At 38.7% G+C, this 19,171-nt stretch overlaps 1 protein-coding gene across 3 annotated transcripts in view; it reads right to left on the bottom strand.

Moving 5' to 3' along the window:
- Positions 1-19,171, bottom strand: part of EXT2 (exostosin glycosyltransferase 2) — an 82,146-nt gene that overhangs the window by 55,917 nt on the left and 7,058 nt on the right. For all 3 annotated transcript variants that reach the window (XM_068945565.1, XM_068945564.1, XM_068945566.1), the window contains 4 exons: positions 17,403-17,519; positions 13,758-13,953; positions 10,199-10,338; positions 9,205-9,298 (listed from right to left, as the gene is read on the bottom strand). In XM_068945565.1, the coding sequence (XP_068801666.1) occupies positions 9,205-9,298; positions 10,199-10,338; positions 13,758-13,953; positions 17,403-17,519 (547 nt within the window). The remainder of the gene's footprint in view (positions 1-9,204; positions 9,299-10,198; positions 10,339-13,757; positions 13,954-17,402; positions 17,520-19,171) is intronic.

Below are 19,171 nucleotides of genomic sequence, written 5' to 3'. Positions count from 1 at the left end.
AAGTCATGTATGTCTCTGTTCGCTCACCAGTAAAATGGATATGAGACCAAGATGTACTTATAACTCATAAAGCACTTTTATTAACCTCAACTGCAAATTACTACAGAAATGCATTGCATTTAGATTGTATAGATAAATGCTAATATTGTAACAGTTTCAATAATGAAGGGGTGAGTGGAACAAGTGAATTTGGTAAAGAAATGTGAAGTGGTACAGGCTAAGCAACAGCAGAGGGAGTGGACAGAATAATGAAGAACGAGTGAAACATCAGGAGAGATACTTAAACATCCACTAATCTCCAGCAAACTGCTTCAAGTGCAGGACACAAAACATTTTCAAACATTCTTTTAAAAGAATTGCATGTCTATCCAACTTTTGGATCATCTGGATTTATCTGTAGTACATCAAAGCTGTCTATGTCTATCTGCAAAGGATAAGTGCCAAAAGTCCACTTTACAACAACATACACACTAGTTTAAAACAAAATGTTGTATTAAAATAGCATAATTTCTCTCCTGCAGTTCAAGTCTAACCTTCTCTTATTTAGAAGCTGCAAAGCTAGATATTAAGGCAGCACAACTCTGTCCTAGAAAAACTACTCAATGGAGTGGTGGATTTCTGAGCTGTTTCTCAGTGATAGCATGAAGACTGCTCTGCAATACAGAAAACCTGCAAATATTTTTCTTCATTAGGGAAAGCAATAGCAATAGGGGAGAAGGGGCAATGAAAGTCTCATGTATAAATGCCAAGGATTCTACAACTCCCTTGGTGATCCTGGCAATAAGCCAGGTAAAGTTTCTCTTTCCTTTGCTGTTTGCAGCAACAAATCTTTCCTCGGGGGAGGAGGGAGAGGGCTGGAACTAACTTCACTGCATCTGATAAGATGGCAAATTGTCCAGGCCTGACATTTATGGGGGACCCTGAGCTCCATAGAAGCACTCTGGGAGGATTAAAGCAGGGTTAGCCTCTCCAATCACACTCCCTAAAAGGCTGCAAATGGCAGACAGATGAAAGTTCTTTTAAATTCGATAATGATGAGTCTAAAGAAGTCCGAGACAGAAGCTGTCCCTTGTCAGGGAAAGAACTGCAGCTGGAAGCTGAGCATTCTCATTAAAAGACTTGTAAAACCTAACTACGCTCAAAGAGTTTCCAGTGTCCAGATACTGAAATGAAGTTCTGTTTAACTGATTAACCAGAACTAAACCCCATCTCCTATTTGTGAGCCACGCCACCCACAAAAAATTCCATACCATCCATTTGCTTTAACTCTATCCAGGAGTGTTTCACTGTAAGAATGGGAAGTTTCACACGCTTGCACTCATTGCCTGGAGCCAGCAGAAAGGCTCATATAGCTGTCAGCAAGCTGATAAGAGCTGAAATTACTCTACAGAGCCCTCTTTAAAGAAGAGCCAAAGAAGCACATTAAATGAAAGGGAGGAGGGGTCAGAAAAGCCAGCCACTCATGTTGTTTTAACATGGCACTAAAACAAGTCATTGATTTATGCATGTGTCTTCAGGTCTGTTTGACCTGGAATCTGAACTTTTCTTCAGGTCAGGGCTAAGGCACAGGGGATGTGCACTAAAAAAAGAAAATATAATAGTTTGTCCAGGTATTGCCACTGCGGGAACAAACAGTGCAAACTACATGTTCTCTGCTCACTTTTAAAAAGTTACTACTTCTTACTTTATAAAAAGTTACTTCTTCTTTAAACTAAACTGATATTCCTTTTTAGTTGTTAACTGTCCATACAGGCTGAAAATACAAATCATTCTGATTATTTACACTTATAATTAATAAAATCAAGAATGCCACATGGCCACTAGGGTTTTTTTTTTTTTTTTTTGGAGTCAACATCTTGCAGGGCTTCAGGAAAATGAATTATGGATTCATACAGAGGAGAAAATATGCATCTCTCATAAGATTCTCTCATTAAAGCGTTTGTCAGTCACTGAGGTTTAGAGGTATTTAAAATATACTGATAATCCAAACAAGTTACTCTACAAGACGTAGAGCACTGAGGTCTCCTGCAAATATGAGTCCTGAAGTTGCACCACTACAACCACGCCAGGTCTGACCGAGCAGCCTTCTAGCCCTGTATTCTGTCTCTGACCATGGTCCACAGCAGGTACCTTAGGGACTCCCACACACAGACACAGCAAGCATGCAGCAGTGCTTCCCCAGAATACTCTCCAGCTTCCACAAGTTTGCAGCTGAGGAACTTCCTAAGATACACTTCCAGAGGGTACTTCCAGAGGGTGCATCTTTGCATTTGTGACGACTGATTTTCCTTCCCTGGATTTCTTCAGTCACTCTCTGAGCCAATAAAAACTCTTTAAATACACAACATCCTGAAGCAATGAGTCCCACAGATCAACTACAAGGTCTGGGAAAAGGTCGCCATGGTTTATTTCTTCTAATCCAGACTCCCAATTATACAGTAACAGTACAGGAACATCAAATGAAGTTATAACAAGCAGTGCATAGCGATTCCTATTTACTTTCTTCAAAATATCCTTATTTTATAGACCTATATTACGTTCTAGCCCCTCAGCTTACCCCCAGTAATTCACCTTTGAGATGAAGTGCCATGGGCCATTTAACCAGTCCTCCCATGGAACCTCTGATCACCCATGTTCTACTATGCCCTTTTTGAGAGAGAAGAACCATAACTATGTATTTAGGGAAGAAACATACAATATATTTATGCAGTTGCATATTTTCTATATTGTGCTCTATATCTTTTCTAAAAATTCTTTCTGTCACTCACTTTTTTTTGACCTCGACTGAAAATGGAACTTACATTTTCACAGAACTACTTACTATTGCTCCAAGTGCACTTTTGCAAGTGATTTCAGATACCTGAGAAGCCATCACTGCATATGAGAAGGCTGTCTTCCCTCCCATGTACATTTCTTTCTTTTATCTGTGCTGAATTTCATTTGCCACTTATTGTCTGGCCATTCTGTATCTGAATTTCTTCTGCCTACGACAGTCTCAACTCCAACTAGAACCTTTTCTAAAGCGGAATCATTCACAAAGATTGCCCCCGAGGGGCTTTTGTACTGCTGTGAGCTTGAGCTGCCGTTTTCCCCTTAAAAGCAATGCTGTTTTGGGGTGTTAATCTTCTACCCAGCTATGTAATTTCATAGAATTTCTTATCTTCAAGATCTCCACCTCTCTGTAAGTTGGGCTGAAATTGGGTAATAACATAACAGTGAGAGGCGCATGCAATAAGCATGCACATTCTAGGTGATCGCACCCTTGTTTCCTTAGGAAATCCGGATGAACAGAATTCCTGCATTCAGTCACTGTACCTCTTCATCTTTATACCACTGAAACACAGTAAATGCAGATGGTCTTCCGGAATAGATATTAATTCCAAAATTTTATTGTTGGGGGGCAGGTGGTATTAAAAAGTCTAAAAAGGAACAAGCATACATAATAGGGCCTTCTTTTGAAAAGAACATGCTGATTTAAATCTCTGCTATGAGAAAGAATATCTAAAACACAAAGGAAAGTCGTCTTCTATTCCCATTGCAGGCTACTTTTATATTCGGATCCTATGCCTTAATGAGCCTATCTGTGTTAAAAGACTTCTGAATGTGTTGATATTTAGTAGAGAAAACGTTTTAAAATATTTTTGTATTTGGAGAGAGAGATTCATCTCACAAGAAGGCACAGAGACTCCAATTGGAGTTGTGGGAAACTTTCAGACTAGTTAAAAGACATTTACGTATGAACTACAGTGGTGTTCAATGCTCCCAATGTTTTACTAGATTAATAGCCTTTTAAAGCAGAACATTAGAAAAACTTAGTTGGGAGGGAAACTACACGAGGCATGGGATAAACAGGCACCCACAAGATCTTGTTTTGCTCTCCTCCCCAACCCATTTCATTCTTCTTCTTCTGAAGCTGTTGAATTCAAATCTCATTCTCTACCCTGTTTGTCTCTTTCATTTACTCCAATTGCTTAGCCCTTCACTTCCAGAACTTTGCCATAACCTGGCTGCTAGTTTGTGGCGCAGAAAAAGAGAAAGCATAAGCATGCAGCAGCCAGTCCGCCTGGTCGGTAGCTATGCAGCCGAGCTGCTTATCGACATGCCTCTGGGCACTTCTGCCAGTGTTTCAGACTCCATATGGAACTACTTGTGAGAGGGGGATGGTTCAAGGAAGCTTCAAAGAAAATGAGAATGACAACATTACTGTACAAAACAGACAAGACAGCAATCCCAGAGATGCATAAGTTTCATCAAGGCTGTTATTAATTTCAACAGCTCAAATAGCAGAGGCTCTTTTTGATGGTCAGTGTGTTGGAGTTTTTAAGAACTAGCATATGCTAAGCTCTAGTTTTCACGGATGTAGTCAGCACGCGCAATATTGAAAATGGGTAACTTTTTTCACAACAGCACAGGCTGTGGTATGATCACAGGGGAGGAAATAACTATTACATTTTCTGGGAGTGATTGAGGGCAAAACGTCTGCAAGTTAGAACAATAAAAGCATACATTAATATGGCATTTGCTTAAGATCTGAACACCATCAGGTATAACGCAGGGCAGTAGAAGTTAGTTCAGGTTTCCCACATCCCAGCGCTGCTCAAAGCAATAAATACTACTGCTTCTTTTTCCCGATTTATACCACAAACTGTCCAACTTTTGGACAGTTGTGCAAAATAAAGTCTACCAGCAGTAGATCCTGGGACACGATGACTCCAGGGCTAAAGAGCCTGTGTTTTATCCTCTTCATGCTAGCAGTGGTGTGATATTCACAGTCAAACTATAGGAAAGCCTTTTCAAATACAGCTTATTTTATATGATAAATTTAATGACTTTCCTTTAAAAGCCTCGTTGATTTCTGCAGCAGACATATGGCTAAAAGTATTTCCAGAAACAAAATAAATATTAAGCACAGATAAAGTTTACTTGTTAAAGGCAGACAACCTATTTCAAATCGGAAGAGTTATATAAGTATTTTCACCTTGACACATGATCTCCAGGGAATGAAATGCAATAAAATACTGCAAATAGAGTAGCTAATCAACACAGAATACTGCAAAACTGTTAACACTGATGATTAAAACTTAAGCTTTAGTTGCGAGGTTTTCCAAACAAGGATAAAAATTACTTTGTAATCAAGGTAGCCACTTAATCCAAAACAAGTTGAGTAGTGAAGCTACCCAAGAAGATTAACAGACCTGGAAAGTCTGCTAGGTACAATGGAAGTATGGCTCATCCTACTAAAAACCCCAAGAAATTTAGAGCAAGAATTTGTTGTGCTTGGCTAAAAAGAGGACAATCTCAACCATATGTGAGCCCAAACAGGTCAGCTGGTTTCTTAATTTACTGAAAAAGTGCATTAAGTGTCAGGTGCAGGTGAAGCATGTTTCATGAGTCCTTATCAAAAACATAATGCTTCCTTCAGTGGGATTTTATGCAATATATGTGGTATGAAAAAAAATGTTTTCAGAATAAAATCTAAACACATCCCACCTCCTGCTAAGGAAACAGTAAGGTGTTACAGAACACTAACAATTTTCATATCAATTTTAATCAAAGCTCTTTACAAAGATCATTTTTTCCTCATTTTTAACATCAGATATGGTCCAATCTTTTTTTCAACCATTAAATCAAACTCCAAGTGTTTTACAATGTAAACGCAAGAAAGAACACAATCACTGTGATTTGAGTATCTTTGTTTCCATCTAGGTATGAATAGCTCTTGGTGAAAATGAGAGTAGACGGGAAAACAAACATACCACAAGGCCCACGTCAGTCGTCTTCCACTCGACGAAAAACAAGCATCAAGATATTGTATCTAAAGTGTGCTTAGCCCTCAAACTTGAAGCAGTAGAAGAAAATAGTCTAAATGTTATTGAGAAATATGGTTTACTTGCAAAAACAGACATTTTGAAGCTTCTATTGATTACCATAGCTAAGCAGAGTAAACAGTAATAATGACTGCTGTAGCTCACATCTGAAAAAAGCTGTTCTGTAAACGTGTATGAGCTGAGTTTCACTTAGTACTTCCTTGTCTGAGGAACTAAATAGAGAGGTTATCACAAATGAGTTTTGCTTCTGATCTACGGTTACTACCAGCCACATCAATAGGTTCCTCCCAATTCGGAATCCTCTCTTTTCCTAGAGAAAGTTTGGCTCTATATTGTGAGTCTGTATTCATTAATTCCTGTACAATGTCACTGAAGTGAAGTCAGGACACTGAAAAACGGACACTTTGGCTAGATGAAGAGTTCCAAGATACTTTCCAAAACAATGTCAATCAGAAGAAAGTTAATTATGCTTTTAAAGCATGCAATTGCTCCCGACTTGGACACTGATGAAGAGAAAGGAAACAAAAAGCTGCAGCACAGATGGAATGTTATGGTATATTTATTAATGAAGAAAAGCAATTGAGTTGTTGATAGCCAATAGTGTAATATCAATCAGTAAGTACTTTTTCCATCTTACGAGATTTCCAGGATACAGAGCCATGTATCAGCAAGCGGATTTCACAGATGCTTGCTCTGGGACTCCACCTTGTAAATAAGGCTGACAACACATGAAATGTATAGAAAGCACATTCAAGTGTCCTCAGTATGCAGACAGAAATAAATTCAGGAAGAGAAAAAAAGCAGACAGACCTTGGAATTTCATGCTGATATTCTCACCACTGAAACACAACCATATTTTCAGAAGCATTATGATGTGAGAGAAAGCTTTAGTAAAAGATACTTCTCACCTTTGGTCAACATAATCACAGTTTTAATATCTTCAGTGATGCTTTAGAATCAATGACAATGACTAGCGCAAACCATCTATAACCCAACAAAATTCACTCCAGAGGCAGACTAAAACTGCATTCTGGGTATTAAAACATCTTCTACTTTAACTTAACTTTATAGAGTTAGATATAATAAAGATAACTTACGGATCACCTGAACTAACATTTTTTGCTAGTTTGTCTCAAAAGCGTCCAAGAATTGTGAATGTTAAAGAAAAAGTAAAGGAGAAGAAACAGACTAGTGTAGATTCCTGATTTCATACTTCAAAATCATAGTTTAAGCTGCATACAATGTAAAGCACTTTCTCTGCAGAAGGAGCACTCCCTATCCTTAAACAATGTTTTATAATACTAGTAAAATGGATAACAACAAAATCATTGCGCATTAAAACAGACTATTAAGGTTAGTTCTGAAGCTTTATACTAAACTATACTTTATACTAAACACTCTTGTGTTAGAATTCCTCGATTCACAAGGGAGAAAAAATATATATATCAAGCCAAATCATGTTTCTAGCAGCTGTAACTGTGAAGCTATTTTTTCCCTTGCTATCCCTGATGGTGGCTCAGTAGATGCTGTCTGTGTTCCCCACCAAAATGGTTCATTTGTGTGAAGGGACTAAGGAGAAAGGAGACCCCTGATGGCTGCTGTGATACTTGCAGACTTTCCCTTCTACAGAGAATCAAGTGAAGCTGGCAACAGAATTTAGACATGAAAGACATTTACCACTACATTTGACAGTTCGTTTTCTTCACACACATCTCTAGCATGAATATACACTGTGCAGACTTTAGCACTGTCTGGGTAGAAATAACTATACTAGAGTGCTGTAAATTACAACATGAGAAATCATGCCATGGGACACTTTTTACAAGGATGACACGTAAGACAGTTTTGTCACTGAAGTTGCACATGGGTGTTTCAGAAACTTGTCTTCACAAGTTCCAGAAATCTCACTACAGGAATCCCAGACACCTTTGCACACCATCTGAGATCAGATAGTTTACTTTTCCCCTACACATCAAACCCTTACTTTCTCTATGCCTCAGTTCCTCATCAGTAAAACTGTGATAACAATATCTTCCTACCTTATAATGATATGCTCATGCACTATACAGTGACAGTCCTTAAAGGCCCTAGAAATCAGTTTACAACGTAAGATATGTTAGCATCTTCTTTCACCATTAGCCCCAAAAACGTAATCTACCTATTCAAACCACTAAAAGGAAAATGTGGTTGAATCCTGTCGTACTTACAATCTGACAAGCAAACTCTTTGCATTTTATGAAAATCCTCATACGTCTAACAGTGCTGATCTATTCAGTCTGCACTGTATGCATGAACTCCTGAATTAAAATAACCGATGATGATAACATTCATAGCAGCAAAGCTTTAAGAGTAACAAACAGGCAACAGCATCAACTGGAATTAACTGCAAGATGTTTCCTTTCGACTATACACCCACCACACAGACTTCATTCAGGAGTTTGAACAGCTCCGGTCCTCTGATCTTCCAGTCACAAAATAAGTAAAATCTCCCCCTTCATAGGTATCATCACCTTAGTTTAAATATTTAAAGTACTTCATGCTTAACAGGTTCCTCACGTTTGATGGCTTAAAGTATATCCACAAGCCAAAGCTTCTCTAGAGATGAGAAAATTTAAGAATTTTTTTTTTCAGACAATTTAGATACCATGTAAATAAAAAGAAACAAATATACCCTGTGATTTCATCAGAAAAATGTCAATAAATAAAAGTAGGCAGTAAACCTGCACTGAAGAAGAGCTTCCATTCTAGTACACATTAAGAAAGCAGATTTGACACAAGAGAATGAAGTGAAGTTAATGAAAGCGGAGTTTGACTAGATTGTTGGGAACCAGCAATCTCCACTCCCATGGCAAATACCATACGATCTTTACATGAGGAAGCAGGTGTTCAAAACCTCAATTTCACATTTCAGGAGATCTCCTGCAGCCCAAGATGGGGAGGCTTTCATCACTGTGGATGCTAAAGATCCTGTAATATACTTCACAAGAGCATATGCATTAACATAGTAGGCTGGAAAAATTCCAGTCCTGACTAACTGAAGTCTGCCTACTCAAGCGTTCTTCTGCAATTGCAATCATATGCAGTATTCTTAACTTCCTGACCTAAGGGGTAATGTAGTGCTGCTCAACAGCTGCTGTTTAACAGATTTAGCTGCACCACTGATGGGTACAGACAAAATATTGAAAAGTAATGGTAAATGCATATGTTTAGCATCATATGTTTAGCATAAAGAAGAGGCCTGAATAACCATAACATTACCATGAGAATATAACGGATGCTGCTGCCTTTTACCAGATTTCACATTACGGCAGACATATAAACCCACATCCTACGCACGGATAAAGGAAAAGGATTTAAATACAGTACTTTATTTTACCTGTCTTTGCATCTCTTCAATCTGTCGCTGAGGAACACTTTGTAGAATGCTGTACATTTCAGGCATCTTTTCTTCTGGGATGACAACAGAGGCCCTACAAGCAAAAAAATCCACACAAGTGGTAAGATGAGTAGAAAGAAATTCTACTCTGTTCTACTCTATTAAAAGGTTACAACGGCCCTTCTAAGCCAGATTCTTGTCCTATTCTGGTAAGATATATTCAGAAGATCTTAGAAGAAAGAAGCTGTCTCCTCTCTGCATCGTTATTCTGTTGCAGTGGAATTCCTTTACCCCCCCCAGCCAGTCTGCCTATGGGTAATGCCACAAAAGCCTGTGAACTGATCTAAAAAGGCAATAAATACAGAACAAACTGAGACACAGAATTCCTGAATTCTAATCCCAGGACTGCCGCTGAGCTACTGTGACCTTAAGTCTTCTGGAGAGAACAAACAATAACAGCATATACAATCCTATGCATACAAACTAATAATTTATATTATTCTAAGATCACATACATACTGGGCGTTGCCTATGCATGCAAAAATAAACTAAACTCTAACATAGTACCCTCATCCACAAAACAATTACATTTCTCAGTCTCAGAACATATGAATCACCACAAAATACAGTGAATTTAGCATTTAAGTGAAGCAATATTTAGCATATATTTTTCTTAAAGGAGCGTGAATGCAGATCACTCATCACTGAATGCAAGCATAGGACAACGAAGCACATCTGTTTTATAAAAACTATTATGGGCCACAAGGCAACCAAATGCTCAGTCATTTTTGCCTCCTTTGTTTTCCTCTCTTATTTTTGACGCATATCCTAGTGCACATATCCTAGTCTATTCTCAGAGTGCACATATCCTAGTCTGTTCTCTTCACCACAATCCCCAGTAAACTTGACTCATCACACAGATTCCATTCACATCATTGAATGCAACTGAAGTTTCCTATTTACGTACTGGATGTACAATAGTTAGGATACAGACCTCTTCCAGTCCAGAACTTCAGAAAAAGGTAAAATATAGGAATCAGCAATGATGACTGGGACACAGCCAGCTTGAAGAACATCACTTAACACAGCCTGTCCCAGGCGGGCTCCACGTAAAACGACACAGAACGTAGCTTCCTGTCAACAAACGTATCCAACACACAGAACAAAAAGAAGGAAATGTAAAGTGTGTAGCATTAACGCATCCCTGCTTCCCTTCTCATTAAAAAACAAACCAAAAGGTAAACAAGCTTCTCCTCCATGCTACCAATGTATGCTAAGTTATCAGAAAATTTAAATTAATTATGCCACTTCATCTTCTACTGATTCATAAGCCTCACAAGTGGAAAGATAAGAAATTAGCTAATAGGACAATTTTATGCCTTATTTTAATGGGCTAACTTCAGAATTCTAATTGAGAAAATTCACAGGGAAAAATAACTCAAACATTTTGAAATTTTGGCATAACAAGGTGAGCAATCATCAACATGAAGTTACCAAAAAACCAAATCATATCGAGCCAATCTATTTTTTTCCCCACGATAAGACAATCAGGCTCTATGGATAACAAGGAAGTAATAGATATCATATCTCAGCTTTAAAAGGCCTTTGACATCATCTCAGATAACATTCTCACAAGCAAATTAAGAAATCATGGGCTAGATAAAACCCTCATGGGGAGAACCATGAATTATAATTACAGAACTCTAAATATAAAGCAGTTAACAGTGACTCATAGGCAAAATTAAGTGATGGATCAAACAGTTCCAAAGAATCTTTCCTAGATACAGCATTATTCAGTGTGTCCCCCAATTAACCGCATAGTGGAATTAATACAGTGCTTATTATTTTTGATGATATCAACAATTTGGAGGATGATTAGTGAGCCTAATGGACAACAGGATTAGAATTTGAAATTATTGGGAAACACTGACTAAAAATACAGACATATATGGTTCAAAACTTGGATAAAAATAATCATCTGCACAAATACAAAACTAATATTAAACAATTGATTGCAATTTGCAGAAAATGGTATTTTGCAGAAAAGGACAGGAAAATAAAGGATTTTCATGTGTCAGTGTTGTGCTGTTGAAGAGGAAACAAACAACTCCACCCAAAGGTTGCACTAGAATACAAAAAGAAGCAAAAACTAAGTGACCTGAAGTTATCATTCACTCTGCTAAAAATCGGTAAGACCTCAGACACAGCAGCATGTCCAGTCTGGGGCTACGTACTTCAAGAAGAAAGTATAGAAATAAAGACCCCCCTCCCCCCCCAAAATAAATAAATAAGAAGAGGAAAAAAAACACCTCACAGATGATTACATATCTTGAAAGTATTATCGACAATGAAAGATTGAGCGCATCAAGAATACTTATTCTGAAGGGGCAATGGGAAGATGCCTAAAGAGAGCTTCAAATACACAAAAAATTGCTGCAGAGAGGAAGAACATAATCTGCTTATTCATGTCCACAGCACATAAGACAAAAAGCCATGAGTTTATACCGCAGCAAAGAAAGATTTGTTGACTATGCTGCATGCTCACTTCAGCTTTCACTGTCAGTAAGGAACTTTGCTACAGATTCAAAATGACAAAATAAATGCTTGTAGAGTTTAGCTAAACAGACAAAAAAACCTAAGCCAGTATTATTCCTAAGTCGAAGAAAGAAAAAGTATAAAGTTTATATGGTGGCTCCCCCAGATAACAACAACACCTTTCCATCTTGCATTCTGCAGTCAGAGGGAAAAGAGCCAGGAGGCACAGCAGGGCAACACAACATCAAAACGAGGAAACGCAAGGGGGTTTGCTGGCTGTGTTTCCTCATGCAACTGTGAAACCGACGTTCATACCTATAGAGTACTAAAGGGTTAGAAAAATCTCATCCAAGAGAAGACTGCAAACAGGAAGCATTAGCATTAGCATTAGAAGCCCAAGAGTCTGTAAAGAATGAACTGCGATCGCAGTCCTCAGGCTTCCCCTCCATACCCCCACTGGCAAAGGGGAAGAGGAGCAAAAGAACGGCAGGGGGAACGGAGGGAGAGGAGAGAATCAACACACATTTTAACCATTCCCTCAGTAGATCACAGGGCAGCAGGTGGAAGAGACCCTGGTAAGGTCTGGGAGAAGATTAAAAACAAAAAAAGCAGCCCAGATGTGGACACACATGCTCATCTGCCCAGATAACCATTTTTCCTGTCTAGACAAAGGTTACTATAAATACATCTCCTCACATCACTACTGTTATCAGCCAGACATTCCAAAGGGAGATGCAGGGCTCTGCAAAGGAAAGTATTTTAACAATCTCGGCATGTGCCAGCTCTTTTTTGAGTTATAAAATAATATATAGCGAGATATAGATATAGATCCCCTTACTTGCTATCCTTGAGCGAGCCAGTCTGCATTTAAAGAAATAAAGCAAATATTTTTTTTTTTCCTTTTGGCTGAAAGTTTAGGACTCAGGGTGACCCCTTCCTCCCGCTCCCCCTCCTCCACATGGAATTTTAAACATGTTTCCTCCAAAACATAACAGGAGGGGTGGAAACTTTGCCTTTCCTCAGCATGTTTGTTATTTTATCATCATTTGTTGAAGTTCAAAGACAGATTATGTGCTGGTGGCCACAGACAGCACAGTGGCCTATGGCATAACTCACTTCACTACACTGCATGCCAAAGCACCTCTCTGTTCGTGAATTGCCAAGAGACACAGGGGTCTGAGAACGCTATCTAGTTTTATCTTCACTGACACATCAAAAGGCCTCTGGAAGTTGGGCCAAGGCCATCAAACACATTTCACCTAGATGTTTTCATAGCTGCATGCTGACAAGTCTTCTAGTTCGGTCTGTCGTATCTATACGGGGATTTCTGTAGGGTTTTAACCAGTAAGCTGCATGCAAAAATATAACCTGATCAACTCTCATTAAATACACAGTTCTTTTTCCCCAAACAAGTCTACTCATAAGCTCTTCAAAGTTCATTTTCATCTTCCCTCCAATTGACAGAGCAGCCCTCTGTTCCAAGCTTCAGCTAAGGAGGCCTGCATTGCCATAAATGAGAAATCAATTCCAAATTCAAGCCTGCTGAAGGCCACTTTGCCAGTTATTCTGGAAGGTGTAGATTCCAGTGTTCCTGCACAAATGAATGAGTTCATCGGGCCACCAAAAGTTCCTCCTCCCAGTTCCACTAGATTTGGCGGCACGTTCACGTCATCTTCTAAGTTTACATGATGTTGTCAGTGTTCCTAGAAAATCATCATGTCCAGCCTCATGAAGTTGCTACACATGCGCAGTAATTTCAAATTGCAGTGTAGTCTATATATTTGACTCCATAATTCTCAGCCCTCATACAAGTAAGAACAAAGTGAGGATATAATATCCAAGCTAACATCATAAACTATGCACTTAAAAAAAACAGCCAGCGAGTTAACTGAAATATAAGGAAGTGCCCTTATATTTGGATACTAAATGTACTCAACACTAATGTGCTAAATAGGAACAGCTCCATAACTAAGACAGTCACCAAGCAGAAAAGAAGCTTGCAGGAGAGGCAGCCTTACCTGAAGTACTTGAGGATAATCAAAGACTTGACTCTTGTGACAGCGTTTGCGAACAGTAGGGATCCCATCTGACAGATTTGTACATTTGTCTAGGATCAACACTGATTCCCCATTCTCAGCTTGAAGAGCTTCCAACTCAGACCGGTATTCTGGGTGTAGGGCCATTTGAGATGACAGAATAAAAAACCTGCGAGGACTGAAAAACCATGGCCATGGGTTACCTGACAGGACTGTGAGTTTGCTTCCAAGATACTCTAGAGCACATTTCCTTCCACTCTGGAAAAGCAAAATCAGATTAATCAAATGTGGATATGCTGCCAAGACCATTTTTGCAGGCAAGGCTGGAAAGGAAAACGATGCAGTATAATTAAATTTTAGATACAAGTGGTTCAGCATTATTTACAACTTCTAATAAATTTATGCTTGGAAAGAGAGCTTATTATCTTAGAATACGCACTTGCATTACAATCTGTTTTATAAACTGAAAGAAAGATCATTCGGCTTCATATTAAAACATCGTACCACTGATGCCAGGATCATTCATTCTTTTATTTGGTGCTTGTTTTTTACTACAAAGTTGTTAGGATACTGAATGCTGTTGCCGGTTTCTCTCCCCATATACTTTCTCATCAATTTTAATCGAGAAAAGGTGCTGAACTGACAGATTAGTTACCTTCCATTTATTTATAGCCTTGATACAGTGACGACAATAACAGGACAAGCTCCTCTCACTATCTGTGCTTCAGTTCTGTCTCTTCAGGGCAACATAAAGGCAACATTTTCAGGACAAAGTTGAAGGTTCATTATCTCATTCATTCACAATTCCCACCACGTTCCAAAAATATGGACACAAAAAAAAATCTTAATACTGAAGTATTTCAAAATGCTAATTAACTCTAGAGGCAAAACATACAGGGATGCAGTCTGAAATTATATGCTCACAGCTTGAAAAAGGTATAATAATCCTGCAATATAGCACATTACACTAATTTAATTTGATTTTCTCTTTAAAGGGATCAGCTAAGTCAAACTGCTCCACCACTCCCCATGCAAGGGAACACATAGTGAGTGCTTGTCTTCACACTGCCAAAACAACACAGGAAATATGAGGCCTTCACTTAGGATTCCAGTTCTTCTCCATGTGATACTATTTTTAATACAAAGCTCTGAAAACACATACAAACACACACATTATAAAGTCAGACCTTTCCTGCTGCTCTTCTCACTCTTTTCTCATGCCGGTCATGTTAGTTGCTCTAATTAACAGCTGAGTTGCATAGAAATTTGCTTTTTTTAAACATATTTTTTTCCTACACTTCAACCTGCTACCAGTTTGCTACCAGTAGCTTTATAGAGTATAGCAGAGGTGTATTAAAATCTTTTAAACCACCCAGCTTAGAAGGATAGCACATCAAAAACTTTCAGTTCAGCTCTGTAAAGGGGTGGGGAGAGGGGTGGAATTTGCCTTAAGGAAAGGAAATACTGCTGCAGATGAGTGATAATAAATGCCTGTGACCAGCTAAAAACTGTGCAGGATGGTTAATTTATATGTTTAAAATCAAATTTTGCCTTGAAACAGTCATCATCCTATGACATCCCATCATCCATGACTTCCAAACCTAGTGACCAAATCTTGCTAAAAAAGAAACAGCAACACAGCTACCAGAAAATAACACTCTAGAATAGTGGAATGTAATCATTTATTCCAATTAAGCCTGAATCCTGAATATCCTTCCCTTATCACACTCCTCCTGCATCAAGCAAATGAATCCGTGAAAGTGTTTCAATTAGTTTTCAAGTGGCTAACCGGCCACTAGATGGTACTCTGGAGACTATAGTCCAATCCTCACAAGAGATTGTATGCCTGGGAGAACATGCAAGCTCCAAAATATTCACTGAATATAAACTCACACTCTTGGATCAGCTTCCACATAAAGGTGTCTCTACTAGGCCTAAAGCAGCCATGTAGCATTTAGCTGACTACATGGACATGAACCATGTGACTGCTCTCTCCCCAGATTCATGCTCTTCAAAAAGAAATAACAAAACTCACTCTCACTCCTTGCTGCACTGTAACAATACTTAAGATTTATGAAGAATTAATTGGGATTCACTTCGATGTCCCTATACCAGTCAGGTCCAGGAACATGACAAGCAGGAACAAAAAGGGGGTGGGGAAAGCTGCACAAGTTTGTCCTGTGATTGACTGTGATACCTGGAGCAGCCTACAGCAACAGCAAGAACACCGCCCTTGACAAACGTGAAGACAACTGGAGGCAAGGTGCAGTACTATTTTTGGTCTGATACTGGCAGCATCCTTTCTATTACAGTTTATCTTTAATAACCCGTATTTTCTACAATACGTGGTTAGAAGAAAGGACCTAAAGCTTCTGCATTTCAAAATCTGATCTTCTGCAACAAATAAACAAGTCATTTATCCCTCCATTGCTTCCATCTGCTCATCTTTTGAACAGTAACAACACAAGTAAGACCCTGTCATTGTCAAATGTCTTCATGTGCCTAAGAGGTTTACAAAATATTAGAACAGTAGTCTTTTGTAATTGATTAAAACCTGTCTTCCAGACTTCCAACTACTCTTGTTCTGAAGACATGAATGGATTAGAGAAACCACCACTCTACGGGGTAATTTATTTTAACAGCTAAACACATTCTCTGTTAGAATCGGTACCTTATTTCCCACTTGTCTTGTTTTACTTCCAACTACAGGGTTTACGTCCTCCTGCATTAGTTTGGAAGATAAAAAATAATCAGCGTTCTACTCTCTGGATTCCAATAATCAAGTCTGCTCTCATTCTTCTTTTCCATGAGCTAACCACACTAAGCTCCATAAGATTCATTCTGCAAGACCTTCTTCCTTCAGACGTCCATTAACAGGCTTCTCCCTGTACCTGTTCCAGATTTTCAACGCTATTTTGAAAGGACTCCAGAAACACAGAAGTATCCACATTGATCTGGAAAAAATGTATCCATAAGACACACAGAGGTAAAGATTGCATCCTCATTCTTCCTGTTTATTCATTCAAAGTTTGCATTAGGTCATGCTACCTGAGGCAATCACGTTGTTCACCATGACCCCTTAAATCTTTTTAAAGTCACATTGGAGGCACAATGTGCTTCTTTGATCATTGCAATTGTGATCTTTTGCCATTACTTTGCTTTTAAACATCCTACAATAAATTTTGCTTGAAGATATTTTGCTTTATTGCTTTGAATTACTGCTTTCATTTATTCGCCACCTAAAAAATTCAAATTAATGATTATTTTTACTTATTTTCAGTGAGCTGCCAAGAGATACTGGATTTAGAACCAATCTTAATCTAATTGTACTAGAAACACTGCAAGCTACCACGTTCCACACTTCAGTTTCTGGAGCAGGACAAACAGAGAACCATTATTAAAAACCATCAGTTTACAGATAAATCGGCTTGGCAGATCAGCCAGTCAGCCACTAGCACTGGAAGACTCATATTTTAACAGCAAGCCCATGCACATGCACATGCACAGCAACGCTTACCAAATTGCCCAAGCCTATCAACAAGTTACCAGCTAACTTTATAGTTTAGCAGAATCCATATTAAACATAATATGCAATATACTTTGCTCAATTCACTGGAATTGCTTTACCCTGGTCCTCTTTCCGGCAGATCCACTTCCCCAGACAACGGGCTGTACACAGGAATACTGACATCATAGCCTTGCCGATAAGTCCATGTGGAAAAGCCTCCACCAGCTAGCAGAGCTCTGAAAAATACAAGAAGAGATATTGTAAACAAAGCATGTTGATCATTCAAACTCCAAGGCATGATTTAGTGATTAACGTTACTGGACTATCAAAAGGACACATGCTCCAAGAGATAAGTTCTCCTTAACTTCTCTCAGTGGTATTTTTCATGCAGCTGTTAGGTTCGCTTTAGTTTTCCCGAACTGGCTTACTACCAGATGGCAGCCAGTCATCAATGGAAAACCTTATGGTTACACATAAGATGCTAAGGAAAATAGAGAAACAATCTACTGTAATCATTCCGATTTTTTGGCAAGCTTAGGTATCCTAAGTCAATTTTAATTTAAGTAAATACATTCCTAATTACTTAAGTTGATTAACTTAACATATTCCTCAATGCTTGGCCTAAAACATTGGGTAGCATAGCTCTGGGAGTGTTGGAGATGAGCTTTATTTCAGGTATGAATCCAGTAATACAGTATTTTGGCAGCTTACAGCAACTCAGGACTTCTCAGGCTGGAAAATTCTAAGAAATTATTTGCTATCGTACTTTTAAAGTAATCGCACAAACTAGTGAAGTTTATTTAATACAGAAGAAAACAATGCAACATCCACTGTGCCAGAAGAACAAGCTATGTTATTATTGCCTATGCCGGAACAAGCTTCTTTGAAATACGTGAGGAGACAACATTAGCTTTTCAGTTATCATTTCATTCCCAATGACCATGTGGTACAACGAACACACCATCCTATTCCCCAGAAGCAGCTCAGATTCAGCTTCTTTCAGGGAGCCTTCTTGAACAGTTTATTAAACTTTCAGTCTTCCGCCACAGAACAACAGGGTGTGATATACTTTAAGTTGCCCTAGGGATACTGGGTGTGCTAAAGTTACCATATAAAGTAATTTGTAGAAAAATATTTTTCCAATTCCAGTTTCACTCATTCTCTAGGGAAAGAGGCAGAACACAAACATACCACTGCACCAGGCACTACAGAAAGGATCCTGAGGAGCTGTACTCATTGCAGCAGCTATGATTACAGCCAGAAGTCTTATTTCCCCAAGCTTGCACAGTTTCAGTTCACAGCTGAGCAGGCACTTGTCTCATCAGCAATTGTAACAGATACAAAAAGAAAGTCAAGGTGAGACTGAAAGAGGCACTGATGATCCATTAGGTGATATTCTCATTTTCAGTTATCCTGAATTACATCCTTAGTGTAGTGTTTGGAGAAGCAGTTTTTCCACAACTGTTACACAATCAGTTACCTATATTATCATCCAAGACCCCACCCATTCTTTTTTCCCCCTCAGGACAAGACATCCTGGTTGAAAACCAGTATGTCCTGCCTGTTCTAATTCCCTTCAGAGGTTCCACAAGATACTTCATTTCCTGCTCTAAACCGTAGCACAGAGCTGTTTAGTATCCCGACATCACGATCACGCTTTGTCATGTACGTGACTACACTCAACTGGTCAAGCAAGCAGTACTAAATGTCATTTAAGAAGCTCTTTGAAAAGCCTAGGGTCAGGATTAGAGGTGTATTTTGGTTTGACGAAAATTACAAAATCAGACCAATTTGCCTGGCTTTACTACTCTTCACTCACAACACAAACCATTTGAAGGAGCAGAAGTGACTTGAGAACAGGATGATAATAAATCAAGTAAGTGCTGAG

Source organism: Struthio camelus, chromosome 5, assembly GCF_040807025.1.
Source record: "Struthio camelus isolate bStrCam1 chromosome 5, bStrCam1.hap1, whole genome shotgun sequence".
Classification (NCBI taxonomy): Eukaryota; Metazoa; Chordata; class Aves; order Struthioniformes; family Struthionidae; genus Struthio; species Struthio camelus.
This window is presented reverse-complemented; position numbering and strand designations above follow the sequence as displayed.